Below are 18,209 nucleotides of genomic sequence, written 5' to 3' on the forward strand. Positions count from 1 at the left end.
AAAAAAAAAAAAAAAAATTACAGATTTCTATAGAGTAAGAAGAGTAAAATTCATCGAGTTATTTTCCTTTTTAATAACACGACATTTCTCGTTTGTTTTCAGACGCTGGTTGCTGGACAAGGTTTGAACGATGACATGTGGCACACGCTGAGATTCTCCAGGAGAGCGGCATCTTTGAAGTTCCAAATCGACGACGAATCTGCCGTTCGAGGTAAGTCAGTGAACAATTCCCCTTTGAAATATACTTTTCTCGTTTGTACACTTCGTTGTTACTTATCTTTCGACAAACCAAATAATTTATCTGTATAAAATTGGTCGAAAGAATTCTTAATTATCAAGGATTTCTTGTATCTATTCGAATTGAGTAGTACAAAGTGCAATAAGTCAGACAAGGCTAACATTTGACTCCTTTTCTTAAGGAACCAAGTAACTTATCTTATACTAGTAGAATTAATCGAAATACAGTCGTAATTATCGAGAATTTTTTGTATTTGTCCGAATCAAGTGATACAAACTACGATAACTCAGACAATGCATAATTTATTATCATAAAGATATTGGACATTTGACACGCTAGAAACCAATCAATTTGTGAGCACTGTTGGAACCCAAAAGTACAGGCCATGATATTCGAATTTCAATACGTACAGTTCAGTGAATCTGACTAATTTAATGTGTCATTCAACTCTAAATAAAAAAGAAAAAAGAAATGTTTTTACCAAAAAGAAAAAAAAAATGAACTCGTTGCAAAAAAAAGTGAAAACCTATACTGCATGTTCAATTCTTGCGCCAGCATCGCTATTACAACGAGACTGACAGGAACGCCGTGAATTCGTATCAGATCCCCCTTGTTCATCGCGCCATTATACGATTCCCTTTTTTGGGTTTTCGTGTGAGGTATTTAGTCACACGCCGGTGCATCTCGTTCGCGCTTTTCGGGGAACGAAAATACAAAAAAAGGGACACCGTCGCTCGCGCTCGAATTCGAACTCGGTGGTCTTCAACGAGCCAGCGCTCGAATAGAGAAAATATTTCTGTCCAAATCGCAGTTCTATCGCTTTTTCATACGCGCACGCGTATGTCAATACGTTGGATCGATATTTTTCGGAAGTTAGACATTCAACGATCGCGTGTAAAGCAATTGTTTTGTTTCTCTTTGAATGTTAGATTTTATAATGTAATGACTTTAAGCAAGATTAATGGAATAGTTGTACAGATAAATTAGTGAACTAATAATAAATAATAACCGATATAATCATTAATACTGATGATATATCATTTATTATTGTATTGAATAAATATGTTAAAGAGATGTGTGCATTTTCAGTTCGTTGTATGCTTCACGTTTAGCATTAAACTTTTAGACTTTTGAAAATTACTGATATAACAAATTAAAAATGCATTCATCTTTAAACATTTATGTTTATTCAATATATATTGTAATATGTTATTGATATTATTATGTTCATTTATATTCAATTCAGTGTTAACAGAAATTTATATTTGATCGATGATATATATTTCAATTTCATCCAACTAAAACTATTTTCTAGTTTGAAGCATTGTTTAAATATAACTTAACAGAACGCTAATAATATACGGCAACATTTCATTATATCTTTCCTTTTAAATTATAGTTTCAAAGAGGGTTTAAATTTTCACTTCACATATTAAGCAGTATATACATATATGTATATATGTGTCGTTAAAACCTTAAAGTAAGTTAATACGAGTAGCTAAAAGAGAAACGAAATTTTGTACCTACCCTTTCTCGCAAACCCATTTTCGCTCGTGTTACAACATTCTATCCCAGTATATCGTATTTTTCATCAAGAATGGAGGATTAAATCTAGAATAGTCATTGTCAGTATCGCCGTTTCGTAGAAAGTGTATGTTCCGGAGGAATCACGACTGTTCACGTTGTTTATAAATCTCGCCCAGTGACAGTCAGGAAGAATATTTCGGGGAATATTCGGGAGACAAACGCGACTCGTTTCGACAAATTCTGCATCTGACAGAGCGATAACAGTTCTGCAAATTTTCGGCCACCGTGTCGGGAGAAAACGCGCTCTCCACTTCCTCCCAGGAAAAATGAAACATCTCGGGTAATTCTATCATGCCCAAAAAAAAAAAAAAAAGGAATACCTTTAGAAATATTTCACATCGATGCAGAATTGAAAATTCGTTTCATTGGAGAAATTTTCGCAACGTTCGAACAAAGTCGATATTAAATGTTGAAGTGTTTCACTGATTAGTTAAACACTTTGATTTTTTTTCTTAAATTATTGAAATTAACGCATGTATCACGTGATGATTGAAAATTAGCGAGTTTTAGGGGGAAAGGGGGAAAATTGCAAGACTGTAAAGAATATAAAAAAATATATATATAAGATGATGACCATAGTATTTTCTATAACATTTAATATATAAAACCTAAGCTATGACCAATAAATATAATTTGTAATTTACGAAACTGTAAATATAGAATGGCCATCGAAATACACAGGGTGGTCACCGAAAGACTGAATGATATAAAACAAAAATAACTTTTACAAACACATGTTTTTTTAATTTTTTATTATTTTATTTGGAAATATAATTAATGGATTTTTTTCAGTATTGCGTGTGAATTTTTATGAATTAAAATTTTTATTAATTAAAATTCTTTTTCTCATAAATTTTCAAACCCTTCAGTTTTTCAGTGGCCACCCTGTATAACAATTTCAACATTGACCATATATTTATGCCTCCGCTCGAAAGTATACTACTATATTCGTGTCAAAATTGAGAAAATTGAGTAATTTATGTAACAGACAACCTGAAAAAGAAAATACAAGTAAAAAGTGTCCCAGAAACCGTCGAGCATGAGTGCGCCAAAAATTCTCTCCTCACCCTCTCCCGGTAGGATTCATTGAGATTCGACTTTTGCGAAAATATTTCACGTGCAAAACACGACGATATGAAGCGAAACGGGCAGACGTTGAAACGAACTCGAGCGTGAATCGTCTAAAGCCGGAAAAAGCTGCGTTCCAAGTTGCCGTGCAACGCGCGCACGATGGAACCGGCGGCGGGATGTGTCGTGTACCAGCAGTTTCCGGTACCAGCCGTTGTGGAAAGTGTATCGATGCAAATGAAACGGCACGGCGCACGTTAGGAACGTCGAACGCCGGTGTAGTAAGAAGCGTGCAGGGACAGAGTAAATTGTGTGTCTGCAGCGGATGTAAAACGGTTGATTGCCTTTGGAAACGTTGCGTTCCAGGCGACGATTGTACATACGCGTGTACACGAGATAAACGGGAGTTGTTATATAATGGGAGGAGGGGAAGGGCGCCGCGTTTCGTAGCCGAGTGCCTCTATCGTTTGCCAATGAGAGTTTGCAATCCGATTAGGTTCGAGACGATAAAGAACGCGCGATAGATTGGAACGCAGTGCTAACTGTTACGAGCCACTTACTCCGCGGGGTTACGAGGCGTTTGACAATTGTAAAAGTTTCGATACGCTTTGCTGTTCGTTTGTAAAAACGGACAAACGGCCACCTTAATCGATGGAACAAACGTTTGTTGTTGCACGTTGGATGCTCGAAAGCACATATGTACGTAGGCGAACGCTTGCAAACGTTTTGAATTGTGATACAGCGTGATGTACTCGAGCATGGTTTGGAGCAAGTATGGAACGTCGACTTCCCTGAGTAGATATAAATATTTTATTTTATGGTATTCGTACTTTCATTATTATGAAATATTAATCATCCTAAATATATTTTTTAAATGTTAAATTTTAAAAATGAAATTTCTTGAAATATTGTATTTGGAAGTGTGTGTAGGTACAACACATGTTTCTCGGATTTATTTCGTCAAAGCCAGAGAGGTACGAATATCTCTACCTATCTTTTATTGTTATTATCAACGAGAGGTTTAACGAATTATTGGCAAACGGTGTTCTGCAATACGACACAAGCTAGGATATGCAAAATTTATTCAAGTTTGTTGAAGATTTCGTGCCTTCTTGAAATTAAGAAAGAGGCAGTTAGACCATTAAAGAAAGCAAATCGATGTCGAGTGAAGAGAAGGAGAGAAAAGTTCGGATGCTCGAAGAAGAAATGTTTTAAATGAATATTACATAGACCTCGAATTCAATTTTCTGCTCTCAACGGAAGCTTACGTCACCGCGAGGTATCCAATGAAAAATGAATGATCGCCCGGTCGAAAACGAAAAACCTGGCCGAAGGCTATCTCCCGTGTGCTAACTCCCCATTGACGTTGAAATAAAACTTAAAAAAAAAAAAAAAAAAATCATCATGACTTTTTAACACGATTACAGCTCGGAGGTACGCCGAAAGCGTCACGTCCAAACAACTTTCAAAAACATCTCGCTCGCCGGGCGAATTATACGTCCGAAACAGCTGTGAAATTGTTGATCGGCTTCGAACACCGACAATATAAAAAAAAAAAAAATACGATGTATGTATTTTCTTTGGGTTGCTTTTACATTTTTTCTTTCGTCCTCCTTTCACTTCGATTTCTTTCTTTTTCTTTCTTCAGTCTCTGTTCCAAATTCTGAAAAAAGACCTACACTTCTCATCTACATCTTTCGAACCGTTATTATCATTTGTATATTTCTACAGTTATATTGGAAATTGAAGACAAGGAGTTTTTAACAGTGTAAAATGAAATTATTAAAATTATTGAATATACGAGAATCGAAGAATGAGCTTAGATTAGCATACGTATATCTATTTAATTAGTTTAGTACAAGACTATCAGTCAATGTTACATTGACTTTAGACTTAACAGGTTTCTCCATTCTCAATCATGTATTAAAAATCTTGTTGTTTAATCGAAATTACAAAACCAATCAAATTACACTAACAGATATTTTTGAGGAAGTGAATGGAAGAAAAACGAAGTGAAGTGGAAATTTGTTACGTCTAAATATTATAATAGGAAAATAATAATAAAATATAATAAATATAATAATAAAAATAATAAGAAATATTCTTATACATTACATCATATTTCCCATAAATGCGTAAAAATCCTCAGCCAACTTGTCACGTGCACATCCCACGGTCTTCATAGAGCAACGCGATTTATAAGGTCGTAGATTCCCGAAGATTCATCGTTTAAAAACGAACCGCGCTTCGGCAACCGTCGCTCGTTTATTGTGTCGGGTAAATAAGAAGAGTGGCACGAGACACGAACGTACATATATCTCGAGACGCATTGAGCCACGAAGATCGTGCGTTCGAATATTGAAGAGGAGCGAGCCCGAAGCATCGAGCGATCCTCGACACGCGAAAAAGGATCCATTTCGCTTCGACAACTCCCTCTGATCCTCGTATCTTTTCTTTATGCTTCAACTGTCTCGAATAGGCAGTCAAGTCAATCTCGGAAGAAAAAGCGAAAAGGAGCAAGAAAGAGAGAGAAAGAGAGAGGAGAAAACAGTTTCCAATCGGCGCGAAACGCGCAATTCAATAAACTCGCCGATCGACGTTCTGCGAAATACAATAATTACACGCGCCGATTTCGTCGTTTCCGTTTCAATATTTTCAACCTTCATTGCGCGCACGTAATGTTAATTATAAACGAACTAGGGATTTTCTGTTTCCTGGGGAGTTTTCAATGTTAATTTCCTTTCATTATTTGGTTCATATAAAATGAATTAATTAAATTGATTTAAACACGCGAATTAAGCATTAACTTTGGACTTGTCAGTTGATCCTTAGAGTTAAACGTTCTCTTATTTCAAAGAAACTCAACTTCGTAGGGAGTACGTGATTGATTAATAGAAAATAATGAATAACATCGAAAATTTACTTTAGAAGAAAGAATGAGTAAAGATTTGGAAAGAACGTATTTTTAAATAAAAATTACACGAAAACAAGCGAAGAAAATGTAACTAATTATTTTCTATCCTGGAGTATCAAACATCAGATTAAATTATACTGAATGATTCGCGTGAAAGTACAATGCTTCTCTTCCAACGAAGAATGAGATATCGCTGTAATCATTTTCCACCTTTTCCACTTATCAAGACTCAAGTAAAATAAAAACACTGAATGAAAATAAATAGAAATCGCATCGATCGCACTCGGCCCTCGGTTTTCCTTTTAACGTGGAAATGCAGCATCCCAAAGTCCCATTCTACTTGTTTCGGCTCGGGGTGGTAGCTTCTTCTTCTTCTTCAGCGGCCCGCGGTACAATATCGTATTTCAAAATCCCTATTTAGCATAAATATCCAAGCAAGTAGCGGAGGCGAGCGCGGCAATTCCAGCAACAATTCCGCGTTCAAACCCGAGGTGATGGAAGGACAATGCGTCGGCTGCGGAAGAAATGCAAGAGGGAGAGGGCCGGCGAAGTAAAGGGAAAACCGGCCAGAATAAAAAGTGGAGAGTAAATCTCGGGGAGAGCGAAATAAGAGAAGAGAGAAGAAAGGAGAAACGGAAGGAATTTTATTAAGACCCGGGGTAAAAAAAATGAGACACGTATACATCTCTGGTATCTTGCACTCTCTCTCTCTCTCTCTCTCTTTCTCTCTCTCTCTCTCTCTCTCTTGGTGGTTATCTTATTCCATTTTTGAAGTAATTATTCTTTACTCGAATGTATACTTTAATGCTCAAGATCTTCTTCAGGTCCATTTTCTGTTTTATCTTGGTTTATTTATTACGTCGAACCGTAGCTTTCTCTGGATTTCTTTTTTTTTTTTTTTAATAATATTACCTGTCGGTGGATGTAATAATATCTGCTATCGCAAATTTTCAAGCGGAAGCTTTATGCCAGTTATATTTCGATGGTAATTTGCGTCAAGATCCACTGAGTAAAATGTAAAATAGATGATAGTTGTGAAGGGATATAAAGGATACAAATACAAAGAATATTTTTATAAGAGTGTTTTAAAATTTAAGTGAAAGAACTTTCAAGTCAGTTGACAGTTTTACATTTCTTTCAATGTCAGACATGTAAAAGTTACCAAATATAGAAGAAATAGATCAATGTTAAGTTCTCTGAAGTACGTTGATCTTTTTCAAAAGCTACACTTATTATTTTCCTTCTGAAATATTTTTTTAAAAAATATTTAAAAGATATTTAATAAATTAATCAAACATTCATGCAATTCAACAGAAATTATTGAAATTCAATTCGATTCATATGTGACTATATTAATTAATTCATTTGCAAAAGTTCTGTACCTCAATCCGGTTCAGTATTCAACTAAATACCGTGTTGAGAATTGTTTTGCCGAGAATTAATTCGAATGTGATTTTGCTAATGTACGACGAGCACCAAGCTAACGAAAAGTGCTGGTGAAGTTGCTTTCTTGCGAGGCTGTCGATAATTTACAAGCATCGAGCTTAATACCTGCCGAAACTGTCAAACCGTAAATTATTATCGAAAATATCGGCCAGCCGGAGGCGTTTTCGTTGTACACTTTCTTCGAAGAAATTTTCCACAGGAGTTGCTGGGCTGTTCCCCAGACATGGGGATCTTTGAATAATTAACGAAAATCGTCGAGTGGAAGTTTCGCGAGAGGAATCTTCAGTGGAAAAGATTCGCGAGATATTTTCAAAAAATTGAGAAACAATATTGATAATAAGTGAAACATCTAGATCGTAATTAACAATTATTGAATAAAATACGTAAGAAATTATTCTACAGTAAGAAACGCGTAAACTTTTGGTTCAGATTACTGCACCGTCCGATAAATTTCGATGTAGAAATTGATTATCGGAAGAGAAACATCCATGGCGGATTCCCTGCTGCGCGCACGATCCGCAGCCATATTTATATGTCTATGGGAAATCCGGTCGGACATTGGGCTGTTCTTCATCGTTTCCGTTTCGTTTCTTCCTACCACTTTCATTAATAAAAGTGTTCACTTCACGAAATAACGTCGTCCACTTTTTCTCAGCGTTTCCATTTTTTTTTTTTTTCTCACGCAATATATATATATATATATATATATATATATATATATATCAAAGAAAAGAAAATCTCTTAAATGGAACAGTCGATCAATTTTAAAGTTTTATAAATTTCTTTCCATTCGATTAATTTGAAACGTGAATGGAATTCCGTTCTCTAAGTACGTCTTCTTTGCCATACTTCTTTCATGCTTATTTACACTTACCACGTATTTAATTATAATACTTTAAACTTATTATTTTTAATTTTTGCAATTTAATTTTTATAGTGATATATTTAGACTAGTCATTTTATATATAAATATTTAACAGAAGAATAACAGAATTATGTAAATATCAAAATTAACTTTGGATGTAATTTTATATATAAATATGAATAATTAAGAGATATTTTTGCACGTCTGACAATATTTTCTTGGTCCACTTATGCCAAAATGCACTGTAAAATTGCAGAAACTAAAGATAATTTTTATTAACCTCTTTAGATCGTTCCAACTGCTCTTAAGACAATTGAGCAACTAAAATTTTCTTGTTCCACATTAAAGAGTAGTAGAAGTTTAACTTGTTTCACTAATGCTAACTTTTTATAGGGCAATTCAAGAATACTAGGATTAACAACTCGAGAAAATTAACCCTGTAAGCTTCTTTAACTATTTTAACTCGTCACACCAACTCGAAAGATATCCACTTTAAAATTTCCTTATTCCACGCAGAAATACATTGTATTTCAGAAGCCAACGACACTTCTCATTAACCTCTTTCCAACCGTTCACGCTCAAGAATTTTAAATTTACTGACCTCGTCATATTCTCGTCGTCCATCAAAATTCATTGTCAACTTTTGTAAGGAACTTTTTGTCGATTTTTCCCCGAATAGACGGAATCTTTCCTAAATTATCTGTTTTAACATTTCCTAAATTATCTATTTCAATATTTCACGGACCAACCGAGAGAATTCTAAATCTATCATCGAAAAATTCTTGCTGTTCTCTGCAACGAATACGAAATTTCCATCTTTCATCTGTCAGTCTTTCTAAATTGTCTCAACTTCTCGCTAAATTTATTCGTTGCAGAAATTTCCTCCTGCAAATTTCCAGGCCATTTATTAATCTTTCTAAATTATATTATAACCTCTTTAACTGGGACAGAGAGAGAAAGAGAGAGAGAGAGAGACAGATCCTAAATTTATCAATTCAAAATTTTCTCATTCCACAAACTTTCGAGGGACCAAAGGGAAACGTTTGATTAATCCTCGTGAATCCGTTCGAAGCTCAAAAACTTTGAGATGACCAACTTCGAGATATCTTTCTCGCCGTGAGAGTTTCAATAAAACCGGCTCTACCGTGCCTTCCGGGCAGACAATGCGCGTCTAAATCAGCGTGCGAGGTACGGACAAAATCGTGCCTCCCGCAGGGGTTGTAAGAATGGATGCTGATGCACGTCGGCTCGCGACTCGAATTCGAAACTTTGGAAAAAGCTAGCCAGCTCCTTCTGATCGTAGCTCAGGTCGTGGGATTTGCCTGTTGGGCGGAAGTGGGAGGGGGGGAGGGTGAGAGTGGGACACGATCGAGCTCTCACGCTCGGGTAAATTACAAATTTCCCAAAGCGGCGGCACCGGCCAGATGAAATCACAAATTCCAAATGCGAGGCCGTTTGCATTCAGCCTGCGATCCTTCGGATCGAGACGCTCTTATGAATGCTAATTGAAGATTTTCCGGGGCATCTCGCCGAGGGGGTTTCAGCTGCTTGTCGATGCACCGGCCGCCCCTCCATCAGAGACGCCATTGCGCGACCTGTAAGTTTCTCGGTGGAAATGTTATCGAACGATAGGTGGGAAGTTTTCATTGTGACTTGGGAAGAGATTGTTCCTCGATTCGCTTGGTTCTTTGACAATGCTTTTCTTCTTTATTTAGGGATATTTATAGTTTAATCCTTAAACGCGTGTTCATACTTCGAATCTGATGTCATGTGTACCCTAGGTACTTTGTTTCCAAGTTATAAATGATTGAAGAGACAATGCGTGCGTATAACCTTTGACTTGTGCGTTTTGTGATATTTCAATGTGTGAATTCATGAATCACCCTGCATTTGAGAATCAGCATAGCTATAATGGAATCTCGTTTATCTGAACTACACCGGAAGCAAGGTTACTGTTTGGATAATAGATAAGACTAACAAAAGTCGATCAGTTATCTCGTTTCTTACGTTCATATCATCGATCCTTCTTTTAAAAATAAAAATTTGCATTTGATAGTTTATACATACGAGGTTGCTGTTTACATTTACATAACTTTTATCATAATTTTCTTGATATGATTAAGATATACGAGTTTTTTTTTATGACGTGTGCTATATCGAGATCAGATTATTATATCTGCTATTTTTGAAGTATCTCATATGTGGAATAATAAAAAGTCTCGAAGAAAAATGAAATATGGAAGATGGAATTAAAAAAATTCATGGTTTGATATGTAATTTAATTAATATTATCAGTAAACTGTGGATTTTTACCATTCATAGAGAATTTGAAAGTGCAAGTGATCTGAGGAAATATATAAAATATTCAAAGTACAATTTTCTATAATATTTGGTACGTAAAACAATTCTCTACCAATGTTCCATTTTTTAAATCATATTCTCAAAAGTATATGGTTTGTAAAAATCATAAAAGTTCGCGGTCTGGTTATCAGTGAAGATAATAAACTACAAATCATTTTCAAATCGCTGTTAAGAACGAGGATCATTAATTCTTAGAAAACAATGAAGTTAAACTCGAACGATATATCCTGGGAGAAAATTTCTAAGTTAACAGAGAAAAGAAAAATAGACGCGGATGGAGCAACAAAAGTGGTGATTGATTTTTCTTCTCCTCTCGAGGAAGAAACTAATTAAAAATCTGAAACTTTGCTCCAAGAATTAATATTGCGCATTATTTTCGTATTATTGTTATTATTATCATCATTGTTATTTGCATTATTCATCTAACAAATTAATGAATTCATTAGTTAAAAGCCGAATTCACGAAGAACAACTTTTCCAATTAAGAAAATGAAGTTTTGAAGCTTCAAACAAGCCACCTTTTATCTAATCATCATATTTAATAAAATCGTGAAGTCACGAGAGCGAAGTACGTACGATTTAAGCCATATCGCAAGTATTGCTCAATTGCAAAATTGTCGAAAGTTCTGGAAATGTACTTGATTTACAACACGTCAAACTATCAACTGTTAGAGATCTTTGCTACACCAACTGCAACGAGTGAAATCTTCCGTTTCCATAGTAACGTTATTCATAATGATTACAAATTTCCGTCCCGGCGATAAGAAAGAAGAAGTTTGACAAGGCACGTTTCACAAAAACGATCGATAACACCCTAAACAATTCTGTCCCACATCCGCGGACGAAAATTACAGGCCGCGCTATAAAAACAACGGAGATATGTCCTCCGGACGTAGTCGAATCGAATTCACCGGTTAAAAAAGCTTGACCTGCTCGACGAGCACCTCGCCGTTTCTCTTTTTTCTCTTCCGGAAGATCTCGAGCCGAGAATCGCAAATCGCCGGCATGCAAATGCTCTCTTTATGGCGGTGGCTGTTCGTTCGGTATATACATAGATTGGAGAAGGGCCGGGCCGATGAAAACGCGGCCGCGCGTTCGCAAGGGGTGCATTCGAAATCGCGCGAACGATCGATCGACACGCCGTTCACCGGCGTCGGTGAATTCCTGACGCCGCGCCGTTCGAAACTTCCGTCGTGCCATTTTTATTTCGACCGCGCCATTTGTCGTTTCCCTCGAGGTTCGCGCCTCGCCTTCGGAGTGTCCTTTTTCATAAATAATCGACAGCCGGAAGCGACGCCGTGCCAGGAAGCACACCGTCGCTTCCTCTTGACGGAATTCGACGCGGCGCGGCGTGCGCCTGTGGAATACCGCATTCTCGCGCCAACCGGAATCATCCCGGATCGATCAATGAAATTTATCTACACTTTTCTGCATTTTTTTCTTCTTTCTCTCCTCCGTTTTTTTTTTTCTTTTTTTTTATGGCTTCGTTCTCCTAATACGCAAAGATTCTGCTTATTCCTCCTTTTTGCTTCGAGCGAGATGATAGGTGCAATAAAGTTTCTTATCTCGCTTAAATTTTTGTTCGAGTTTTTGACAACACGGAATTTATCCTTTCAAGAATTTTGTGAAAAGGAAACAAAATTTTCGACGAGAATGGCAAATATTTCTCTGTATATATATATATATATAACTGATTAATTTGATTTTGCGATACGTCTATATGAAGTTGCAAAATTCATCAAATTCAGTTTAAATCGTGCGTGAATCATTGGAAAATAACTTTTTCTATTCGAAGAGTGTTTCATGGTTTTACAATAGCATGGAATTTTATTTAATCAAACATCGTACACATCGCCAGCTACGAGCTACTAAAGTGGATAAGCTGTTCGCGTTGAAATTACATCGCCATAGTAAAAAATCGTTTAACTCGACCCCTCATTATAACAGGATTTTACTTTTATTCCATTCATTTTACAGAGTTCTCGTTACGTGGCACGGTTTTTACGAGCTTCATAAAAATAATCTCGCGTATAACACGCCAACGCCGCTGCTCGAAGGTCTTAGAACACTTTTAATAATCAATATTTATCGTAGTTAGTAAAATTTTTTAACCGCGTGTATTGGTAGACATTTAACGTGTATTTTGTGATATAACTATTAACATAATACTTTACGGATCCTTTATTGTAAACTGTATTATTTCATTTTTCCAACGTTAAAAAAAAATATTCGTATCCGAAAAAGAATCGAACCGAGCTTTAAACGCGTGAAACTTCTAATTTTCGAAAGAAAGATCTCGTGTCTTTTGAAAATATTTTTCCATCATTTTTGAAAGAAGCTAAATAAAAAATACTTTCTCTCTCTCTCTGAAATTTTACAAATTTAAACGCCTTTATGAACACTGAAAAATTTTTATCATAACTAAATTCATCACGATCTGAAAGACTGAAATCTCTTCTTTACAACGATCTCTTAAAATTTCTTTTACCATTTTTTCTTCATAAAGTTACAAGAGTTCGAATTGTCGACAATTGAAATGCTTGTATTTAGACTTTGAGCAAGAGTGTAATAAAATAGCAACCATTTCTCGCGAATTCAAGTGTCGACGACATCAATTTATAGTTTTCCCGGTGACGAAGCAGTTTTATCGAGATTGTAAAATGCTGAGTTAATATATATATATAAAAATAAATAAAATTGTAGACACAAATATAAGAACGTACGTAAGAACGTACTACAGCGTGTTTCTGAAAATTTATCTGATGATTCATGGATATTTCACTGATATGACGTGAAAATGGTAAATATTACATTTTACGGAGTTTGATAAGTCACCTACAAGGAAACGAAGTTATGTGAAATTGCTCGATGACAGTCTTTTTATTTGAATAAATAATATTTGAATACATTTGATAAACTAGAAGTTTGATAAATTGTACTTTGATGTCCGACATTTTAAATAGAATGGACAGTGCAACTTAGCTGATATATTTTCAAATGAAATAATATGGTTCGCGATTGAGTATGAAATAATTTATGATGTTGAGAATTTAGAACTTTTTAATTGATAGATATAATGGTGGTTATTATTACGTTTTATTATTACGTTGGTGGTTATTATTACGTTTTATATTATAAAAAGATTGAAGAATAAAATCGTTATGTTAAAAAGATTAATTTATAAAATGAAATTAATTTTTCTATTGGCTAATAATTATTTCCTGACCTAAGGAGACATAGTGAAGAGACATATGCCAATATTCGCTACGCCTAAAACGTAGCTTTCTCTTTAATCCATTATCCAGTTCTTCAGGGATATTGGAGCACAAAATCAGATGCAATACGCGAAATTTTAGCGATTAAGTGTCATTTCGAATATCGAATTAATCTTAAAACGTTCCCGAATAAATTCCACGTGAGAGTTATTGTTATTTGCGTTACAGTGGAAAGCTGAAATGCTAATTTCCTCTTCGGCGCGATTATTGGGGAAAATCGAACGAAAACGGGTCATCGGAAATTGCGGTGAATTTTGATATGACGCGACGCGTCAAAACCTCGTATCGCGTTTTACAATTACCTAAGCTGCGAATGTTTGCAGAACAGAAAAAAAGCGATTGTTCCGACAATACGAAATGTCGTTTCTAGAAAAACGGAAACGAAACTCATGTCGTTGAAATTATAAGTTAATTTCGATTCCAATTTCGAAGTTTATTAAATGAAGTACTCAAAATTCGACTAAGTGAAAGAGAAAAAAAAGTAAGAAGTAATATTGAATGAAATTTTTGACATCTGTCTGAGGGAAACAAATACAAATTACGAGGCTGAATCGCATGCAATTTTAATGAGTTGAAATTTTATTCACTGTTATAATTTCATCTATTCTCATCGTGTACAGAACGTAATTTTCTATTGAAATGAAAAATTTATTTCGAAATCGAAATGATTCACTGTACTTTCTCTATTCATTATCCTCGCTTTCTTCAATTTTCAGTATTCATTTATGATCGCATGCGGTGCAGAGCTTTCAGCAAAAAATTTGTCAAGAATTCACATTTCTGTTCGTTAAAATTCTGTTGGCTCCACTTGCTTAATAATTCCTCTATCTATCGAGTATGAACTTCCATTAATGCTCTTTCCTCTTTTAATGTTCCAGTGCAACTCCATCCGAAAACGGAATTTTAACGCGTAACTTTCAGTATCGAAATTGAAATACGTTAAATAGACAATAACCCGTTAAGGATTGGCGTTTAATTTGCAATTTCCTTTTTTCTTTCCATTCCATTTTACATCGTCGAGTCCTGTTTAAAAATGGAATTCCAAAAATTCCTTTAATATTCGAGGAACACTCATCCAAAGTGTTAGATTTTAGACATGAACGATTTCTAATGATTTACTTCAATTTGCCAATTTTTGTTCCAAATTAAACTGACAACTGTTCCAACTGTTAGACTACGATTGGACGGATTGACAAGTTAAAGATACTACGACGATCCTTCGCTCTCGGTAGAAGAGAGGGACGAACAAGAACGGAGCTGTTTGTTACGATCCTCTTACGATTTGCAAATCTCGACGAAAATATCCAAAGGGCTTTGAACAGTTTCGAATAATATTCGAATCGATTGGGCGCGCGTGTCCCTATATTTATCGGGGGCACACAGTAGTCGGGATAGGCCGGAAAATCCAATCGGCCTGTCCGGACCGTGCATAAAGTTTCAATGCCGCCGCGTCCAATCTCTTGTAAAGCTGGGCCGTAATGTATGCGCTTTGCAGCGTATCTAGGACACCAGTGTATCGCTGTCTATAACCGATAACCGACACCGTGTGTGTATCTCTCTCTCTCTCTCTCTATCTTTACGTCTCTCTCTCTTTCTATATGCATATGTGCGTGCATACCCATGTACATGCATACTATGCCAACTGTGCTTCGCGTGCGAACGTAATACGTTAGTATAGCCATCGAATGGTCATTTGCATTCTACTTCACCCTAGTGACCCACTGTGAAATCTACAGCTGGCTCATTACGCGAATATTAATCGTTCTTATTCTTCTTTTTTGGTTTTTTTTTTTTTTTTGGATTGCACGGGAACAATATTCGATTGTGTTTGTTCTTGTGGAGATAGTGAGGTGGAGATAGGGAGTGGTTTTAGGTACACTGTATGTACTTATATGTGCAAAAGTATTGAAAATTTTAATTGCTTTAAATATACGCATCCTGTGTAAATTTGTACCTTCAAAAAATCTTTTCTCTAAAAATTTGCAGTTTAATTGCTAGTGTATTTTTAGTAACTTTTACTATTTACCTTATAATTGTGGATCACTTCCACCGAGCAGAATAAATTCGTGATTTAATTGTGTTGTTTGGGAATTCTATTTAAAAGAATTTTGCAGGAAATTTGCAGAGAATTTTTGATATAAAATATGATTAACACGGTCAATAATAATTCGTTGTTCCATATAATTACATAAAATTATCTGACATTAACTCCCCTCCGAGTTAATATCAGTTAGAAGAGTCGAAATGCCAAACGTTCAACACAGAACACAGCAACTTAGAAACTGGGACAGGTGGAGGTACCAAACGGGTTGTAAAGGCTGCGTACTATAAAGTAGCGTCTAAAACGGAGCCTTTGGCTATTGTCAAGTGGAAGCACGTTCGTTGGAAAGCATCATGGCCCTTCAATAAAGCGGAACACCCAAACCTACGTTCGCTCGCCAGATCAGCCTATTAAATGGATGGCGAGTACCAGCAATATTGAGTTACGTGGCAATACCCCAAATTGCTTGACCGACCAGCATCGCCATAACCTCCGCACGGTCTTCACTTGGTCGCTGGGCATCGATCGTACGATAATTACTACGTTGTTGAGTGCATGACATCCTTCGGTTATTATCTACGAGAAACTATAACTGACAAAGATCCTCGTCTTCGGCTAATTTCATTTTCGATATTCACCTGCATCGAAGAAGATATACCGATGAAACAATCGATGTCTCGAGGGTTCTTCTCTTTCAAATCTCACGATTTTTATTTTTATTATAAAAATAATGAAAGATGCCAGCTGTTACAATAAATCTTTTTTCTTTTTTATAAGTGTTAGAATATTTGGAGGGAGAGAAAGTGAGTCTGACAAGTTTGGAATGTTAAATTCTGTAGAATTCTACACGAAACTAGAATTTATTTAACGTTGCTAACGGTTAGGGTAATAATTTAGATCAATAATTCTATTTAGATTCACTGTATATATTTAAAGTCATCGAAATCTTATGAATTGCATTCATCCTCCGTCCCCGATTTTAGTCAATTTTAATATTTATAAAGCAAATGATAAATCAGATTCAGACTGTTAAACTCGCCTCATGAATATTTAATAAACTATCTGATTCGTCTTAAATTTTTTTCAACAATTTTCAAATCGTAATTAATTATTGCAAAATACGAGAAACCAAATTGCTTTCATTTGTCACTTTTGCAAAGATTAATCCTACAAAATCTAATTAAAGGGCCAAAATGGAAAGGATCAACGCGATACAAGTTGGAATATGTGGAACGCGTTTAATAATGTTGGATAGATAGATCTCCGACTTTGAGATAGTCGAAACGAAATATATATATATATATGCATCTTCTAAAACTTCCCAGTCAACGTTCTTTGAACGCCGCAGATTACTTCATTAACCGAGATACAAATTCTGGTTCATCTCGAAGGATAATTTTAGTTTCGTACGGTGTGGATTGCATTTACTTTGACTGGAGAAGTTTAATAGCTTCCTGGATAGTCGACGACTGAAAGACGAAAAGAATTAATCAAGTAAAATTATCATTTCAAAAGTTCCGATCAGTCCAACATTTCAATAACATTAACAAATAGAGATTTATTTCATTTATCATAATATCATAATTTTTCGTTTATTAAATGGGTACTTTATTTTGCATATTTTATAAATTCTTACGTCTTGCATATTGTCTTACGATGGATTACATCTTGTTCTACGTTATTCTCTTGAAATTTCCTTTAAATTCCTTCGAAATGCGCAAAAGTAGTCTAATTATTGCCTATTTTAGAATTAATCTCGTAAGAGAAATGAAAGTTTAAAATGCATATTATCCTCTACGGATATTAAAAAATATTTTTATTATTAAAAAAGGTATACAAAAGGAAGCTAATATTCTTGAACGTTCATAGATTATGACAAGGTATCTACTTTGAAGAAAAATGTCGGCTTAATTATCGTTTAGAGACATTATATTGGAATTCTTTGGGACTTCATCGGGCGTTCTAAATAAAAAGATTAGAACGATTTTTAATCTTGAAGGGAATTCTCGTAATATCGTAGCAGCGATATTAAAGGAACACGGACGAAGTATAAGTATGCGGTTTATGGCACATTTTATGTTTCCAAATGCATAAAAATCCTACTATGCATAAAAATCCTAAAAATGCAGAAAAAAAAGAACTGTCAACTCATTACACATGCAGTATATATAGTCAGTCGTGATAAACGACATGCATCTCTGAATTTCAAATATTTAAAAAAAGACAGGTATTTAAAACATTTTGTAAGCACTGAAATTTTGAAAGAATGGCAATATTTTTTATCTGTACATTATGAGTATGTTAAAATTCATGTTAAATATAATTTTATAATTTTACATTACACTACATATAATATCATTATATTATATCATATTACAATTTTATATTATAATTTTATTCTTACGATTATTTAT

At 35.1% G+C, this 18,209-nt stretch overlaps 1 protein-coding gene across 3 annotated transcripts in view; it reads left to right on the forward strand.

The window, feature by feature from the left end:
• The window catches only part of LOC122538694 (neurexin-3-like), a 167,454-nt gene that overhangs the window by 68,293 nt on the left and 80,952 nt on the right, over nucleotides 1–18,209 (forward strand). For all 3 annotated transcript variants that reach the window (XM_043672985.1, XM_043672984.1, XM_043672986.1), the window contains exon 7: nucleotides 103–211. In XM_043672985.1, the coding sequence (XP_043528920.1) occupies nucleotides 103–211 (109 nt within the window). The remainder of the gene's footprint in view (nucleotides 1–102; nucleotides 212–18,209) is intronic.

This window comes from Frieseomelitta varia, unplaced genomic scaffold (assembly GCF_011392965.1).
Source record: "Frieseomelitta varia isolate USP_RPSP 00005682 unplaced genomic scaffold, Fvar_1.2 scaffold_173, whole genome shotgun sequence".
Taxonomy (NCBI): Eukaryota; Metazoa; Arthropoda; class Insecta; order Hymenoptera; family Apidae; genus Frieseomelitta; species Frieseomelitta varia.